The sequence below is a fragment of the Phyllobates terribilis genome, unplaced genomic scaffold (assembly GCF_046119375.1).
Source record: "Phyllobates terribilis strain yellow unplaced genomic scaffold, ASM4611937v1 Scaffold_3__8_contigs__length_932513732, whole genome shotgun sequence".
Taxonomy (NCBI): domain Eukaryota; kingdom Metazoa; phylum Chordata; class Amphibia; order Anura; family Dendrobatidae; genus Phyllobates; species Phyllobates terribilis.
In genome coordinates, this window is record NW_027362763.1 from 130,091,038 (window position 1) to 130,110,678 (window position 19,641).

Below are 19,641 nucleotides of genomic sequence, written 5' to 3' on the forward strand. Positions count from 1 at the left end.
TGTCACACACACCCCCTCCCTTATAATGCCCCATGCAGGATGTCACCACCCCTCCCTTATAATGCCCCATGTAGGATGTCACACACACCCCCTCCCTTATAATGCCCCATGCAGGATGTCACACCCCCCTCCCTTATAATGCCCCATGCAGGATGTCACCCCCCACTCCCTTATAATGCCCCATGCAGGATGTCACACACACCCCCTCCCTTATAATGCCCCATGCAGGATGTCACACATACCCCCCTCCCTTATAATGCCCCATGCAGGATGTCACACCCCCTCCCTTATAATGCCCCATGCAGGATGTCACCCCCCCATTATAATGCCCCATGCACGATGTCACACCCGCCTCCCTTATAATGCCCCATGCAAGATGTCACCCCCCCTCACTTATAATGCCCTATGCAGGATGTCACACACCCCCCCTCCCTTATAATGCCCCATGCAGGATGTCACCCCCCTCCCTTATAATGCCCCATGCAGGATGTCACCCCCCTCCCTTATAATGCCCCATGCAGAATGTCACCCCCCCTCCCTTATAATGCCCCATGCAGGATGTCACACCCCTCCCTCCCTTATAATGCCCCATGCAGGATGTCACCCCCCCTCCCTTATAATGCCCCATATAGGATGTCACACACACCCCCTCCCTTATAATGCCCCATGCAGGATGTCACACCCCCCCTCCCTTATAATGCCCCATGCAAGATGTCACACCCCCCTCCCTTATAATGCCCCATGCAGGATGTCACCCCCCCTCCCTTATAATGCCCCATGCAGGATGTCACACACACCCCCTCCCTTATAATGCCCCATGCAAGATGTCACCCCCCCCCCCTTATAATGCCCCATGCAGGATGTCACACAAAACCCCTTCCCTTATAATGCCCCATGCAGGATGTCACACACACCCCCATCCCTTATAATGCCCCATGCAGGATGTCACACACCCCCCTCCCTTATAATGCCCCATGCAGGATGTCACCCCCCCTCCCTTATAATGGCGCATGCAGGATGTCACCCCCCCCCTTATAATGCCCCATGCCGAATGTCACACACACCCCCCTCCCTTATAATGCCCCATGCAAGATGTCACACCCCCCCTCCCTTATAATGCCCCATGCAGGATGTCACCCCCCTCCCTTATAATGCCCCATGCAGGATGTCACACCCCCCCTCCCTTATAATGCCCCATGCAAGATGTCACACACACCCCCTCCCTTATAATGCCCCATGCAAGATGTCACCCCCCCTCCCTTATAATGCCCCATGCAAGATGTCACACCCCCCCCTCCCTTATAATGCCCCATGCAGGATGTCACACACACCCCCCTCCCTTATAATGCCCCATGCAGGATGTCACCCCCTCCCTTATAATGCCCCATGCAGGATGTCACATACACCCCCCTCCCTTATAATGCCCCATGCAAGATGTCACACACACCCCCTCCCTTATAATGCCCCATGCAGGATGTCACACCCCTCCCTCCCTTTTAATGCCCCATGCAGGATGTCACCCCCCCTCCCTTATAATGCCCCATGTAGGATGTCACACACACCCCCTCCCTTATAATGCCCCATGCAGGATGTCACACCCCCCTCCCTTATAATGCCCCATGCAGGATGTCACACCCCCCTCCCTTATAATGCTCCATGCAGGATGTCATCCCCCCTCCCTTATAATGCCCCATGCAGGATGTCACACACACCCCCTCCCTTATAATGCCCCATGCAAGATGTCACACCCCCCCTCCCTTATAATGCCCCATGCAGAATGTCACTCAAAACCCCTTCCCTTATAATGCCCCATGCAGGATGTCACACACACACCCCTCCCTTATAATGCCCCATGCAGGATGTCACACACACCCCCATCCCTTATAATGCCCCATGCAGGATGTCACCCCCCCTCCCTTATAATGCCCCATGCAGGATGTCACCCCCCCTTATAATGCCCCATGCCGGATGTCACACACACCCCCCTCCCTTATAATGCCGCATGCAAGATGTCACACCCCCCTCCCTTATAATGCCCCATGCAGGATGTCACCCCACTCCCTTATAATGCCCCATACAGGATGTCACCCCCCCCTCCCTTATAATGCCCCATGCAAGATGTCACACACACCCCCTCCCTTCTAATTCCCCATGCAAGATGTCACACACCCCCCTCCCTTATAATGCCCCATGCAAGATGTCACACCCCCCTCCCTTATAATGCCCCATGCAGGATGTCACCCCCCCTCCCTTATAATGCCCCATGTAGGATGTCACACACACCCCCTCCCTTATAATGCCCCATGCAAGATGTCACACACACCCTCTCCCTTATAATGCCCCATGCATGATGTCACACACCCCCCCCCCTTATAATGCCCCATGCAAGATGTCACACCCCCCCTTCCTTATAATGTCCCATGCTGGATGTCAGCCCCCCTCCCTTATAATGCCCCATGCAGGATGTCATATACCCCCTCCCTTATAATGCCCCATGCAGGATGTCACATACCCCCTCCCTTATAATGCCCCATGCAGGATGTCACCCCCCCTTATAATGCCCCATGCAGGATGTCACCCCCCCCTTATAATGCCCCATGCAGGATGTCACCCCCCCCTCCCTTATAATGTTCCATGCAGGATGTCACAGCCCCCCTCCCTCATAATGTCCCATGCAGGATGTCACCCCCCCTCCCTTATAATGCCCCATGCAGGATGTCACACCCCCCCTCCCTTATAATGCCCCATGCAGGATGTCACACACCCCCTCCTCCCTTATAATGCCCCATGCAGGATGTCACACACCCCCCTCTCTTATAATGCCCCATGCAATATGTCCCCCCCCCTTATAATGCCCCATGCAGGATTACACCCCCCCTTCCTTATAATGCCCCATGCTGGATGTCACCCCCCCTCCCTTATAATTCCCCATGCAGGATGTCACCCCCCCTCCCTTATAATGCCCCATGCAGGATGTCACCCCCCCTTATAATGCCCCATGCAGGATGTCACCCCCCCTTATAATGCCCCATGCAGGATGTCACCCCCCCTCCCTTATAATGTTCCATGCAGGATGTCACACACCCCCCTCCCTTATAATGCCCCATGCAGGATGTCACACCCCCCCTCCCTTATAATGTCCCATGCAGGATGTCACCCCCCTCCCTTATAATGCCCCATGCAGGATGTCACACACACACCCTCCCTTATAATGCCCCATGCAGGATGTCACACACCCCCCCCTCCCTTATAATGCCCCATGCAGGATGTCACACACCCCCCTCTCTTATAATGCCCCATGCAAGACATCACCCCCCTCCCTTATAATGCCCCATGCAGGATGTCACACATACCCCCCTCCCTTATAATGCCCCATGCAGGATGTCACTCCCCCCTTATAATGCCCCATGCAGGATGTCACCCCCCTCCCTTATAATGCCCCATGCAGGATGTCACCCCCCTCCCTTTTAATGCCCCATGCAGGATGTCACCCCCCCTTATAATGCCCCATGCACGATGTCACACCCCCCTCCCTTATAATGCCCCATGCAAGATGTCACACCCCCCCTCCCTTATAATGCCCCATGCAGGATGTCACACACACCCCCCTCCCTTGTAATGCCCCATGCAGGATGTCACACACACCCCCCTCCCTTGTAATGCCCCATGCAGGATGTCACCCCCCCTCCCTTATAATGCCCCATGCAGGATGTCACCCCCCTCCCTTATAATGCCCCATGCAGGATGTCACCCCCCCTCCCTTATAATGCCCCATGTAGGATGTCACACACACCCCCTCCCTTATAATGCCCCATGCAGGATGTCACACACCCCCCCCTCCCTTATAATGCCCCATGCAGGATGTCACACACCCCCCTCTCTTATAATGCCCCATGCAAGACATCACCCCCCTCCCTTATAATGCCCCATGCAGGATGTCACCCCCCCTCCCTTATAATGCCTCATGCAGGATGTCACCCCCCCTCCCTTATAATGCCCCATGCAGGATGTCACACCCCCCCTCCCTTATAATGCCCCATGCAAGATGTCACATACACCCCCCTCCCTTATAATGCCCCATGCAAGATGTCACATACACCCCCCTCCCTTATAATGCCCCATGCAAGATGTCACACACAGCCCCTCCCTTATAATGCCCCATGCAAGATGTCACACATCCCCCCTCCCTTATAATGCCCCATGCAATATGTCACACCCCCCCTCCCTTATAATGCCCCATGCAGGATGTCACACACACCCCCCTCCCTTGTAATGCCCCATGCAGGATGTCACACACACCCCCTCCCTTATAATGCCCCATGCAAGATGTCACACCCCCCCCCCTCCCTTATAATGCCCCATGCAAGATGTCACACCCCCCCTCCCTTATAATGCCCCATGCATGATGTCACATACACCCCCCTCCCTTATAATTCCCCATGCAGGATGTTAACCCCCCCCCTTATAATGCCCCATGCAGGATGTCACCCCCTCCCTTATAATGCCCCATGCAGGATGTCACCCCCCCTCCCTTTTAATGCCCCATGCAGGATATCACATACACCCCCTCCCTTATAATGCCCCATGCAAGATGTCACACACGCCCCCTCCCTTATAATGCCCCATGCAGGATGTCACACCCCTCCCTCCCTTATAATGCCCCATGCAGGATGTCACCCCCCCTCCCTTATAATGCCCCATGTAGGATGTCACACACACCCCCTCCCTTATAATGCCCTATGCAGGATGTCACACCCCCTCCCTTATAATGCCCCATGTAGGATGTCACACCCCCCTCCCTTATAATGCCCCATGCAGGATGTCACCCCCCCTCCCTTATAATGCCCCATGCAGGATGTCACACACACCCCCTCCCTTATAATGCCCCATGCAAGATGTCACACCCCCCCTCTCTTATAATGCCCCATGCAGGATGTCACTCAAAACCCCTTCCCTTATAATGCCCCATGCAGGATGTCACACACACACCCCTCCCTTATAATGCCCCATGCAGGATGTCACACACACCCCTCCCTTATAATGCCCCATGCAGGATGTCACCCCCCCTCCCTTATAATGCCCCATGCAGGATGTCACCCCCCCTTATAATGCCCCATGCCGGATGTCACACACACCCCCCTCCCTTATAATGCCCCATGCAAGATGTCACACCCCCCCTCCCTTATAATGCCCCATGCAGGATGTCACCGCCCCCCCTCCCTTATAATGCCCCATGCAGGATGTCACACCCCCCCTCCCTTATAATGCCCCATGCAAGATGTCACATACACCCCCCTCCCTTATAATGCCCCATGCAAGATGTCACGCACCCCCCTCCCTTATAATGCCCCATGCAAGGTGTCACACACCCCCCCTCCCTTATAATGCCCCATGCAAGGTGTCACACACCCCCCCTCCCTTATAATGCCCCATGCAAGATGTCACACACCCCCCTCCCTTATAATGCCCCATGCAGGTTGTCACACACACCCCCCTCCCTTATAATGCCCCATGCAGGATGTCACCCCCCCTTATAATGCCCCATGCAGGATGTCACACACCCCCCCTCCCTTATAATGCCCCATGCAAGATGTCACACTCACCCCCTCCCTTATAATGCCCCATACAAGATGTCACACCCCCCCTCCCTTATAATGCCCCATGCAGGATGTCACACACACCCCCCTCCCTTATAATGCCCCATGAAGGATGTCACCCCCCCCTCCCTTATAATGCCCCATGCAGGATGTCACCCCCTCCCTTATAATGTCCCATGCAGGATGTCATCCCCCCTCCCTTATAATGCCCCATGCAGGATGTCACATACACCCCCCTCCCTTATAAGGCCCCATGCAAGATATCACACACCCCCCGCCTTATAATGCCCCATGCAGGATGTCACCCCCTCCCTTATAATGCCCCATGCAGGATGTCATCCCCCCTCCCTTATAATGCCCCATGCAGGATGTCACATACACCCCCCTCCCTTATAATGCCCCATGCAGAATGTCATCCCCCCTCCCTTATAATGCCCCATGCAGGATGTCACATACACCCCCCTCCCTTATAATGCCCCATGCAGAATGTCATCCCCCCTCCCTTATAATGCCCCATGCAGGATGTCACATACACCCCCCTCCCTTATAATGCCCCATGCAAGATGTCACACACCCCCCGCCTTATAATGCCCCATGCAGGATGTCACCCCCTCCCTTATAATGCCCCATGCAGGATGTCATCCCCCCTCCCTTATAATGCCCCATGCAGGATGTCATACACCCCCCTCCCTTATAATGCCCCATGCAAGATGTCACACACCCCCCGCCTTATAGTGCCCCATGCAGTTTTTCACCTCCCCCCCTTATAATGCCCCATGCAGGATGTCACCCCCTCCCTTATAATGCCCCATGCAGGATGTCACATACACCCCCCTCCCTTATAATGCCCCATGCAAGATATCACACACCCCCCGCCTTATAATGCCCCATGCAGGATGTCACCCCCTCCCTTATAATGCCCCATGCAGGATGTCATCCCCCCTCCCTTATAATGCCCCATGCAGGATGTCACATACACCCCCCTCCCTTATAATGCCCCATGCAGAATGTCATCCCCCCTCCCTTATAATGCCCCATGCAGGATGTCACATACACCCCCCTCCCTTATAATGCCCCATGCAGGATGTCATCCCCCCTCCCTTATAATGCCCCATGCAGGATGTCACATACACCCCCCTCCCTTATAATGCCCCATGCAAGATGTCACACCCCCCCGCCTTATAGTGCCCCATGCAGGATTTCACCTCCCCCCCCCCCCCTTATAATGCCTCATGCAGGATGTCACCCCCCCCCTTATAATGCCCGAAGTAGGATGTCACACACCCCCACCTCACCCACCTCCCTTATATTGCCACAGGCCTCCATACAATAAAAAAATAAATCAATTTACCCACCTCACATCTCACCTGCTGTCGCTGCTCCGGATTCCTGCGTCGCCCGCCTCGTCCCGCTCTGCGCTGTGACTGCTCAGGAGAGAGCGCGGTGTAAAGACGTCACCGCGCCCTCTGACCTGAGACATCACAGTGCAGCAGTCGCGGAGGATGCAGGAGCTGCTGCGGAGGCACGGGAAGGGGTAAGTATTGTGCCGGGGCCCTGAGCAAGTGGGGGGGAGCGGGCACTGACATTGCTCTCCTCCAGCTCAAGGGTCCCATAGCACGCGGGGTGCCCGACGATGAGGGGCCCCTCCCTCTGCCTGCTCAGGGCCCCGGCATTTGCCCGGGTGCTGACGCCGGCCCTGGTGTGCGGTGTGCGTCCCTGCTTCTAGGGGGCCAGCTGCCCCCCCCCCCTGCCCCACGATTGGTACGCCCATGCCCCAACGATCTAGAAGTTATCACCTATGGAGATAGACGATAACTTTATGTACTCAGAAAACCCCTTTTTAAGGGTGTAGTACACTACTGGACAATGTTTTTTTGCTATAGTGTAGCCAATCGTAGACTGCAGCTCTCGCCGGACGTTGCGTCCCTTGACCACCGGTAGACACCGCGTCAACATCGCTTGAACCTTGCCAGTCCAGGAGGTAACTACTGTATATGTTGTTTTTACTTCATCTAGGGTTGTCCAGTTGTGCAATTTTACAAAATTTTGATGCAAATCTAAATACTGAAAAGGGTGTGACAATCCCCCTTCCTCCTTCCCACAGTGCAGTTGGCTTGTATGCCAAGTGCTCGGAAATAATTTGAGAGCAAAACGACTGTTCACACGTAGCAGAACTCCAGCCGGTCACGTGGCGATGTCCTGGAATTAATCTTGCATGCTCTGCCCTTTGCTAAGATGTGAAACATGACTGAATTTGTATCAAAAAAATGATTGGGTTTGTACGGCATAATAATGTGTTTTTGTCATCCTGCTCTATGGGAACAACAAAGTGTGAAAGAGCCAATTATGGAATGTTGCTGATCTCTGAGATGGCCATGAATCATTTTTATAGTGTTTTTATATGCTTTTAATTAGACTTTTCGGTGTAAGAGGCTTTGTACCAGTCATTGGTATGCAACGCGCCTCCTCCACGGTTCTTAGGGGAAAAACATACAGAGTGAAGAATGCAATCGAAGCCACAGAGAGATGCTCACTTCATTACGGCTAATGGGGGTTTGCGCATGTTAATATGAGATGTGACCGCTTTTTTATTGACCGGCTATGCATTTACATCCTCGAGATCTTATGACCCTGAGAACAAACACAAAGTTGTGCGAGTTATTTCGGGAGCAAAATCCACTGCTTCATATTAATCTAGCTCCTCTTCACAAGGCTCAACATTTTACCGTATATATATTTTTTAAAGATATACACTTTTTATAGCTTTTTTTTTTATTTCTCCATGGCAGCCTTAAATAAAAAAAAAGAAGCAACTTGATTTAATCAAGCAAGTCTTGATTTAAAAAACAAACAAACAAAAAAAAAAACGACCGTTTTGTGTATACAGCTCCCATGCAGATCTTTGTGTGATTTACAAACTAATCCAGTCTCATCTTCCTCTGCATCTTACTAAAATACATTCAGTAGGTTATTAAGATGTGAGGGATAGAGTTCAGCAGAAGGCTCTGCTGTGCCCTGGTCTGTCGTCCAGTCCTCCGGGGCAGTCTTCACTTCTCGTGCCAATACTCTTGGTTCGGCATCTTGGGTGACTTCTGCGTTTACGAGTCAGCGCAACATCATAACATTACATGAGGCCTAGTCACTACATCTCTGGCGTTTACTAGACCCCGCAACATCATGGTGCCAAGAATGCTGGCTGCGGTACTAAAGACTGTCCTGGTCCGGCTGCCACAGAAGACCAGATTGGACACCGGCCAAGGGCAGCGAGAATCTTTTTGCTCAACTCTAGTAAGGAACAGATGACATTCGGATGTAATTAGTCTGTACAGACTTTGTTTCTATTCTATAATCATAGACACACACAGATCTGCATAGGTCCTGTATACACAGAAGAGGTGAATACTGTGCGTTCAAAAATGTTGACATTTTGGGTATCCACTTACTTTTACCAGCACATAACTGCGCGATAAGCTTGATTTTTTTTTTTAATTCAATCCAGGAGATTCAGCAGAGAAAATTAAATTACTTATGATGTCTTAGTAATGTCTTCAGAGTGTTGTGTGTGTTTTTTTTTTTTTTTTTTCACTTTTGGCTGCTAGCTTGACATATACCAAGATGGAGCCGCACAACACAATCGGCTCTGAAAATTAAGAAAAGCAAAGCGTGTAGCGCCGTCGCCCTTGCGTGCCTCTGCTCCCTCCCCCTGGCAAGGACGCAGACTTACCACTCTGGCCGACCATCTGCGTCTCCTGCCTCAGCTCCCGCTCCCCAGGGTCTGAGCACATCTTGCAGATAACCTAAGGCGCCCTCGCTTCCTGTCTCTTTAAAGAGAGAATGCACGCTCTCATAAGGTGTCCCCAGCCAATAACTGGGAGACACTTACCACTTAAGGCACCTCCACCTGTTGGGAGGTGCCTTAGCAATGTTTGTGCAAAGTTAGTTAATTCTTGCCTGCTTGCTGTTAGGTCCCTTTGTCTGCTTTGTCCGATCCTGACACAGCTTTGTCCGATCCTGACACAGCTTTGTCTAACCTGTATCCTGCTTGCTTTCCTGATCTGTCTGCTTTCCAGAAGCTTCACAGTCTGTACCAGTACCAGTGGCCGTCCTGACTTCTATCCAGAAGCCGCACAGTCTGTACCAGTACCAGTGGCCGTCCTGACTTATATCCAGAAACCGCACAGTCTGTACCAGTACCAGTGGCCGTCCTGTCCTGCCTGGGACACACAATCCCTTGGGATCAGCTGTTACTGTTCCAGGCACTGCAGGACCTCGCAGCTACCTGCCTTCAACCCTGACCTCACTATCAGAGGCTCCAGTGAATACCAGGTAGCTGCTTAGTTACGTCCCTCCAGGGTAATCCCGGTTATAGCGCAGTGGGTCCACTATCCACAGGCGTTAAAACATGATTTTGTGATACTCTACTAGAAGAGGCTACATGTGGCCACCCAGTGGTTGTGGTGTGAATTGCAGCCTAGCGTGTCGTGATAATTTATTAAATTTGTTCCAGTGAAAAATTGGAGTTTTTATCTTTTTTTGATTAAGAATGGACACCCCTGCACTCTGAACCCTTTACCTGTACAAAGTGGTGCTTAGTTTTTTCTGTGACTGTCAGAAATTTGTCACAGTTACGTAGTATGGTTGAAAAGACCTGTCCATCAATATCAATAATCTCTGTTAGAACCCTTGTCATTGTGGTCAATTGCGGGGGGCTTCAATTACTGGTCCTGAGCGATCGGTCAGCTACAACCACCAGGGAGAAATTGCCGCCTGCCATAGTTTTCCTCGGCGGTGGCTCATATACACATATACGGTGTGGTTATGGCCGCATCTGAAATATATGGACTTTGTGAGTATACGACAGTGAGGGCTGTGGCTTTTGCTTATTTAAGGGGTGTCCAGTGGAGGACCATGCTGCAAAAAGTCACCGATTTTGGTGAATACCAGTTTTCTACAAAAAATATGCAGTCTGGTTTATGGAATGCCCGTCTCAGGAGATTCCTTGTGTCTGGAGTCACCAGGACCTGCTTAGTACCCTGGATGATATTTGTCTAACACAAGTGGCTGGAAAGAAAAAAAGCCTTTAGGAAAAGGAGAGCGTGACCGTCTGGTCTTCGGCTGTCAGATATGTAAATCAATGTCCTCCGCTGATTCTTGAGTGACTTGAACACCTCTTTGTGTCCTTTCAAGCTCCGCACCACTTCAGCAATGTTTCTCAACAATGACATTTATTGGCAGGAATGAATCCTGGAACATGATGACACTGGCGAAAATAGAAAGTGTTGTTTTTTTTTTTTTAACTGTTTAGAATTACAAAACAAATTTGGATAAGCATAGATCTCTGATACTGCTGTGCGAGTGCAGTCAGCGGGGGTCCATCCTCTTCTTCTCCACCATGTCTCTAGAAGAGCGAGCACACAATCCCATTGTCAGTCAGAACGATTACAGGGCACGGTGATCGGAGATTGTTGATGGAGGTCTCGACATCTTGCTTTAGGAGATTAACGATTATATACTACTTGGATCGGCCTTTTCAATACCTTCCATTTGCGCAGAAAAAAAATCAAGCTTTATTAGATGCTCTAGATCTGGTTTTCTTCAGCATCAGGGGTCTAGGCCATAGGAGATGTTCTTCTTAAAGGTTGCAGATACCTTTTGTGACTTTTTTATTTTTTATTGCCTTAAGTCAGATGTCCCGAACCGCATGTGGCTCACACACCTGTGGCTGGCGGCTTTCTGCTTGTTTGGTGCTTCAGCATATGGCGGACATTGGCATGTAGCTACATTTCCGCCGTATCGCTTAAAATAAAAATAAAAAAAAGCACACACAAAAAATTAAGACAGCTCAGTATGCCATAGGAGACACACCGACCATGCTTTCTGCACTCGCAAGAAGAACCACAGAGTGTGCTGCTGCCCACAAGAGAAGAGCAGCTTGGGGTGCACATAGACTGGCTATGGGGGGTCGGGAAATAATAGTGATGGGTTGTAAAAAGCATGATGCTGCCAGTCACTTGATGTCACTATTGCGGGGAAGAGTGCTGGTTGTCATAATGGAGGGAAGGGAGAGCTGTATGTCACGGCTGGTGGGGAAGGTTGCTGGATGTCACTGTTGGGGGGAAGGTTTCTGGATATCACTGTTGGAGGGAAGGTTTCTGGATGTCACTGTTGGGGGGAAGGTTTCTGGATGTCACTACTGGGTGGAAGGTTGCTGGATGTCACTGCTGGGGGGGGGAGATTTCTGGATGTCACTACTGTGGGGAAGGTTTCTGGATGTCACTACTGGGGGGAAGGGTGCTGGATGTCACTTCTGAGGGGGAAGGGTGCTGGATGTCACTTCTGAGGGGGGAAGGGTGCTGGATGTCTCTACTAGGGGTGGAAGGTTGCTGGATGTCACTGCTGGGGGGGAAGATTTCTGGATGTCACTACTGGGGGAAAGGGTATTGGATGCCACTTCTGAGGGGGAAGGGTGCTGGATGTCACTTCTGAGGGGGAAGGGTGCTGGATGTCTCTACTAGGGGGGGTGGAGGGTGCTGGATGTCACTACTGGGGGAGGAGGGTGCTGGATGTCACCACTTGGGGAAAGGCTGCTGGATGTCACCACTTGGGGAAAGGATGCTGGATGTCACTACTTGGGGAAAGGATGTTGGATGTCACTACTTGGGGAAAGGATGTTGGATGTCACTACTTGGGGAAAGGATGCTGGATGTCACTACTTGAGGAAAGGATGCTGGATGTCACTACTTGGGGAAGGGATGCTGGATGTCACTAATATGGGGGGAAGTGAGTTGGATGTCACTACTAGGCTGATGTTTATTGAATGTTGGAGTCAGTATCAATTGGTCATCAGCAGCATCAGATATTTGTCAGCCATGTGTTGCCAATCAGTTGATCGATGCTCACCGTCAAATCCATCTAGTAGGAAGTGACCATAATGTATCATACCACAGAATCTTATAATATACATTTCCTATACAAATAAATCCATCACCTGTATCATAAAGGAACGGCACCAGTGTAAAAAATTCTAATAAGATAGAGAGACCTCCAACCAGAGTCCGAGCGCCAGCCACCTCCAGTGACAGTCTCATCGGTGCCGTCAGTCCTGCACCTCCGCGGCAGACTAACAAGATGAATGTTTGCAGGCCGGGTTTACGTGTGGGGCTAATTGTTGGCTGATGTAGCAGTGATTTGGTGGATGAATGTGTTTCCATAAATGTTTCATTTAATGAGTCCTTGGGATGTTGAAGTGTTATGTTGTTAATTGCACACAGACGCATCGCACCCCTGTGCCAGAATTTATATCCTGTTAATTAGAGCATCAAGATCAAAGGTGATGGTGAGCGACGGGAGCTAAATTACCAGAGAGAAATCGGAGATCTGAAAGATCTATTTGTTTGTTTTACCCTCGGGGCAAATCTGTACTTAGTAGTTTATGTATCAAATGCGCTTTCTTTATATAGTAAAAATAGCAACATGAAGACCACGACAACGGAAACAAGTAGAATATTAATCACTGTATCATATCCTGCAAGGTAGATAAAAGATATGTAGATAAAGAGATACATAGATAGAAGACAAAGATAGGTAGATAAATAGAAGACAGGTATATAGAGAGATACATAGATAGGCAATAGGTAGACAGAGGACATGTAGGCGATAGGTAGACAGAGGACATGTAGGCGATAGGTAGACAGAGGACATGTAGGCGATAGGTAGACAGAGGACATGTAGGCGATAGGTAGACAGAGGACATGTAGGCGATAGGTAGAGAGAAATAGATACAAGTAGAAAGGAAGACAAATACTCTATAGAAGATAGGTAGACAAAAGGCAGATGGGTAGATAAAGAGATAAATAGAAGACAGATAGGTGATAGGCAGAAGATAGCAGACAGATGGGTCTTAGACAAAAGACAGGCGATAGAAGACATAGATATACGATGTGGAATAGAGAGATATGTCAACAGAAGACAGGCAATAGAATTTTTGATGCGCACAATTGAGAATGCAGCTCTGAAGTAAAGCTTTCACCCAGAATGCAGGACCAGGAAAAATATATAAATACAGAATCAATATTCCTCTCCCACAAAGAGCCGGAAAACAAACTTGTCTTTCTTTTGTGAAAATGAAATTTTATTTAAAGTAAAACGGCGAGAGCCTGTTTACTAAATGTAAATGTTAGAAATGAAATGATTAATCAGCCATCTAGGATAACATTTACTTAATTCATCCCCGGAGCTTAATTTAAAAATGTCAAATGTTTTCCCTCTATTGCCAGTTGTATTTGTTTTGTGTTTTTTCAACAATTTTCCTTATTAATGAAAGAAAAAAAAGAAAAGTAAGGTAAAAATCAGTGTTGAAATGTGAGCGGACAGGCGATGGGTTTTATGTATTTCGTGAATTCTGCTGTAAATCAAAGGACTAAAACTGATGATTCGCTACTTGTGATTGGTGATAACTCGCTGATTGCATCCATGCCACTCCGCTCTATTCATTGTCGATGGGACTGGCAGTGATGGCCCCCTAGACACTGTGGCCCATCATATAGGGCACTTTAGAGCCCTGTTGTCCGGATCATTGTGGGTCCTAGTGATGGGACCTCCCCTAAGAAATCAGCAATTTATCACCTATCATTGAAATCAAACTTGTCCCTCAAATCAAAAAATATTTTCTGTTGTGAATGAAATAATAAATAATGGAAATCTCTAATATTATATTTTTTGTAACATAACCCAATACCCTGGTTTCAATATCGGTTTCTGGGGCTCTACTTCCACTTTAGATTCGGCACAAAGGAGAGAACCAGTTGTATGTATGAAAACGGGCTGGCCAACCGGCTCATTTCAGCATCACAGCCGTGTTCTTCACTGTTCATGAATTAAAGGGAACCTGTTTTTTGCTCATCTGAGAGCGGCATAATGAAGGAAAAGAGACCCTGATTCCTGGGATGTATCACTTAGTTTACTGGGCGCAGCAGTTGTCACACAATCAGAGTTTTTAGATGTAGCAAAGAACAGAAAGCTTCCCCCGCCCACACCACAGCTTTCTGTGTACATTGTCTATTGACAGTGAGCTGCTAATCTGTGGTGGGGGCGGAGTTGGACCAGACTTCATGGGGGCATTAGTTTTTTTTTCTCCTGGCACAGGAAACTCTCTACTGTTTTGAAACCAATGGGTAAGTTGATGTACCAAGGCAGCATATAGGTGCTGTAACCAGAATATCGGGCATAATTGAAAAACAAAGTAAGTAACCTTCTTCAAAGTTTCAAACACAACTTATCATATTTTTGTCCGGGCAGCCCCTTAGAAGGACTTGTCTAGAAATTGAAACATTAGTTTCCAGAATCACAACCTATCTCCATTGACCTGGATGAGCATCGATACCAAACACCTCCTTTGGACATGAGCTGTGTGTCTAGAAAGAAAACCACATTTTTTTTTCTAATCCTGGACAAACTCCATGAAACTGAAAGGGAGAAGATACAGATTAGATATTAGAAAAAACTTTTTGACAGTGAAGGTGATCAATGAGTGGAACAGGCGGCCACGAGAGGTGGTGAGTTCCCCTTCATTGGAAGTCTTCAAACAGTGGCTGGACAGATATCTGTCTGAGATGATTTAGTGAATCCTGCATTGAGCAGGGGGTTGGACACGATGACCCTGGAGGTCCCCTCCAACTCTAACATTCTATCATTCTTTAAAGGGAACCTGTCAGGAGATTTATGCTGCCCAAACCGTGGGCAGCGTGAATCGCAGCATGGCTGACTTTTCTTTGGGAATGCTTCAACGTTTTAGAGAAAATATACTTTAGAGAGCCGGCTCTCAGACTAGACTAGTCCACAACTGCTCCCGGCTGTCTTCTCCCAGAGCTGCTGCGGGTGATTGATATGTAAACACTAAGGAGAGATCCATCAATTTACCGGCAGCAGCACTGCGTTGTGCACACGTGTCAAACTCCAGCCCGTGGGCCAAACCTGGCCCGCAGGGTCGTTATATTTGGCCCACGACACCAGAAGCTCCACCCCTATGTGGGACCATTATTCTGTATGGAGGACTATGTGGGGCCCATTATATTGTATGGAGGACTATGTGGGGTCCTTTATTCTCTATGGAAGACTATGTGGGGTCCATTATTCTGTATGGAGGACTATGTGGGGCCCATTATTCTGTATGGAGGACTATGTCGGGCCCATTATATTGTATGGAGGACTGTGTGGGGTCCTTTATACTGTATGGAGGACTGTGTGGGGCCCATTATTCTGTATGGAGGACTATGTGGGGCCCATTATACTGTATGGAGGACTGTGTGGGGCCCATTATTCTGTATGGAGGACTATGTGGGGTCCATTATTCTGTATGGAGGACTATGTGGGCTCCCATTATTCTGTATGGAGGACTATGTGGGCTCCCATTATTCTGTATGGAGGACTATGTGGGGCCCATTATTCTGTATGGAGGACTATGTGGGGCCCATTATTCTGTATGGAGGACTATGTGGGGCCCATTATTCTGTATGGAGGACTATGTGGGGCCCATTATTCTGTATAGAGGACTATGTAGTGCCCATTATTCTGTATGGAGGACTATGTGGGTCTCATTATTCTCTATGGAAGACTGTGTGGCCCATTATTCTGTATGGAGGACTATGTGGGGCCCATTATTCTGTATGGAGGACTATGTGGAGCCCATTATTCTGTATGGAGGACTATGTGGGGCCCATTATTCTGTATGGAGGACTATGTGGGGTCCATTTTTCCGTATGGAGGACTATGTCGGGCCATTATTCTGTATGGAGGACTATGTGGGTTCATTATACTGTATACTGGTTGGCCCGTGACTTTGTCCAAGTTTTTCATTTTGGCCCTCTGTGTGTTCGTTTGACATCCCTGGCGTAGAGCCAGCTGTGAGCGGAGTGGGACTAGTCTGATCTCCGGCTGTGATCACTGGCTGGATCTTTAAGGTATATTTGACTCACATCGTGCAAACAGGAATGGATTCTTGCTGCCTGCGGCTTGGGCAGTATAAATAACCTGAAAGGTTTACTTTAAAACTGTTAATGCCTAAAAATTATCCATGGTTGAATGTTGCATACATATTACTTAATATATTTTTTTCCTGTTACAAAGCTCCAAACCCTCTGCATAAACCTAAATCTAGAACGGTTGGCCTACAGAAGACATAAATGTGTGATGGCTAAAGTCCCACTATGGAGACCCCTACTGATAATGAGAGCAGGGAATACAGTACATTAACCAACCTCTTTAAACAGGTTCTAGGGGTTTAGAAAATCTAAAAAAAGAAAATGTTATTGGAAATAGAAACAGTATCCTATCCTAGAATGGGACTGTGAGCATGTGCGGTAGGACGAATGCTGCTGTGATCTGGATATAGCTTCACAGTACAGGATATATATGCTCTGCAGGTTACAGCAGCGGATCTCCCTACTGCACATGCTCACAGGCTCCCGGCCAAACATTCTCGGTTTCTGTTCTCATAGCCAACATTTTAATTCTAGAGTGATTATTTTTTATTTTTAGAGTGACATTGATTCCATAAAGCTGTACATGAGACCTCCATAGGCGCAATTACTATGATTTGTTAATGAAAAGTATTTGGGCTTTTTTTGTTTACAATGTTATTTTCTTTCTTCATGTATTTTTTTTCCATTTTCTTTCTTTCTTTCTCTCTCTCTCCCTTTTTCCTTCTTTCTTTATCTTTTTATTTCTCTTTCTCTCTTTCTTTCTTTCTTTCTTTCTTTCTTTCTCTTTCTCTCTTTCTTTCTCTTTCTTTCTCTCTTTCTTTATCTCTTTCTTTCTTTATCTCTTTCTTTCTTTCTCTCTTTCTTTCTTTCTCTCTTTCTTTCTTTCTCTCTTTCTTTCTTTCTTTCTTTCTTTCTCTCTTTCTTTCTTTCTCTTTCTTTCTTGGCAGAGAATCCCTTAGAAAAAATAATCTGTCTGTCTGAAGCCACCACTAGAGGGAGCTTATGATCTTATTGTATTATTGTTGGGTTCTGTGGAATTTCACACACTTAATGTCTTTCCTTTTTCCTTTGTTCAGGACTCTAGAAGAGAACGTGTACAAGATTTCCCTTTCCCTGGCTCAGCGCTACAAAGTGCCTTTATGGGAGGTTTACATGACACATTTGGAGTACTTGTTCTGTGACAGTGGGTGCGTATTTCCTTTTATATTTCATATCTTCTATGGCGATTATTGTGAGTGACCTATCGATCTACTGTTTTAGATGACTTTCATGTTACTTTCTCTGTTCACATCCATAGCTGTATGTCGATTGCAACAGACTGCAGATCAGCTTTACTCCCGGCCCGAAATGTGACCCTTTTAAGGTTTCTAGCATAAAAACGACAAAAGTTATAATATTTTTGTGCAACTATGTTTTGTGCAAAAATGTGCTACTTTTTCACACCCTTTAAATGGCAAGTAAAGCTTAATGAATAGGCTCCAAACTGTGCAAAAAAAAAGTAAACTGACTGTGTAATTTTTAAGCTGCACTTCTCGCCCTCTGTGTTGCATTGACTTGCTTCATATTTTTTTAATTAAGGGTCCCTGGTCAATTTTATGGCGGATTTTCTGCGAATTAATGTCGTGAAATCTCATTTAAAATTCTGCTACTATAATATGCAGTGGATTTTCTGCATACAAGTCGGCTGCGTATTCCTCTCGTGGAAACGTAAGGTGCAGCATGGTGCAACATGTTGAATGTTTGCACGAATGATTGATCATATACCTGCAAAGCAGTCATCAAAGCAAAAGGTGGCTACTTTGAAGAACCTAGAATATAAGACATATTTTCATTTGTTTCACACTTTTTTGTTAAGTATATAATTCCACATGTGTTAATTCATAGTTTTGATGCCTTCAGTGTGAATGTACAATTTTCATAGTCATGAAAATACAGAAAAATCTTTAAATGAGTTGTGTCCAAACTTTTGGTCTGTATTGTATGAACCTTTTTATTTAGTGCTCATTTTTTTAAGGGTCTTTGCCAAGGGGGCGGTGCACACATCATTTTCTGGGGGCGTGTCTTTAGTATGCTCTGTATAATTACCCTATCATCCACGGTAAAGACCATTAAAATTAGCACTACAATTTAAAAAAAAAAAAACGATCTCATGAATCGGTATGGCAGATTGTAAAGGGAACAAAAAGAATTTCAGCAGAGCAATGGGAATAAAATTAGAGCAAACACTGGTCACTCTTGACCCGGTGATAGATCCTCTTTAAAGGCATCTCACATAGGCAACCTGGACCTTACTTTGTACTGGTAAGGAGTAAAAACTCTACAAGAGTGTTGTCTACTGGAGCAGCGGCTGCAGGGAAAAAGTTTAGTTTGTAAATCAAAGTGCAGAGGAAGGATTACATCGTGCTTCGCCTCCTGCACTGCACCATGATTGGAAGAGAACAACTGCTACAGGGAGGATATAACTTCATTTTCTCCCTATAGCCGCTGCTCCATTAATCAGGCTGCATTTCTAATTGGATGTATTTGCTAATATTATTATTACACCTACTACATATTGGGATAGGATCTTGGAGATGGGAATACCCCTTTAAGTTACAGATTTTCAGACAATCTGATTATTTCTTGATACTAAGATGGTGAAAGTCTTCTTTTGGGGCCTAAAGGAAACTGAAGAGGACAAACCGAAAAACAGAAGGAACTTTCTAAAGACCTACAATGTAATGGTAAACCTCTAGAACAGTGTTTCTCAACTCCAATCCTCAGGACCCCACAACACATCAGGTTTTCAAGATCTCCTTAGTATTGCACAGGTGATGGAATTATTATCAAGACACCAAAAAATGCCACAGTTTCTCTCGCCTGTTCAACACTTAAGGAGATCCTGAAAACCTGATCTGTTGGGTGGTCCTGAAGACTGGAGTTGAGAAACACTGCTCTAGAAGCCACAAGTTAGACACATAGGGGCAGATTTAGCAATGTGGTTCATTCTGTTTGGTAAATGTTATATTTTCAGACTGTCCAGTCTTAAGTTTATTCTACCTATTAGTTGGCTTGCTTTGTGCCAA

At 47.6% G+C, this 19,641-nt stretch overlaps 1 protein-coding gene across 2 annotated transcripts in view; it reads left to right on the plus strand.

The window, feature by feature from the left end:
* The window catches only part of NBAS (NBAS subunit of NRZ tethering complex), a 760,680-nt gene that overhangs the window by 489,671 nt on the left and 251,368 nt on the right, over positions 1-19,641 (plus strand). For both annotated transcript variants that reach the window (XM_073674140.1, XM_073674141.1), the window contains exon 42: positions 17,653-17,763. In XM_073674140.1, coding sequence (XP_073530241.1) covers positions 17,653-17,763 — 111 coding nt within the window. The remainder of the gene's footprint in view (positions 1-17,652; positions 17,764-19,641) is intronic.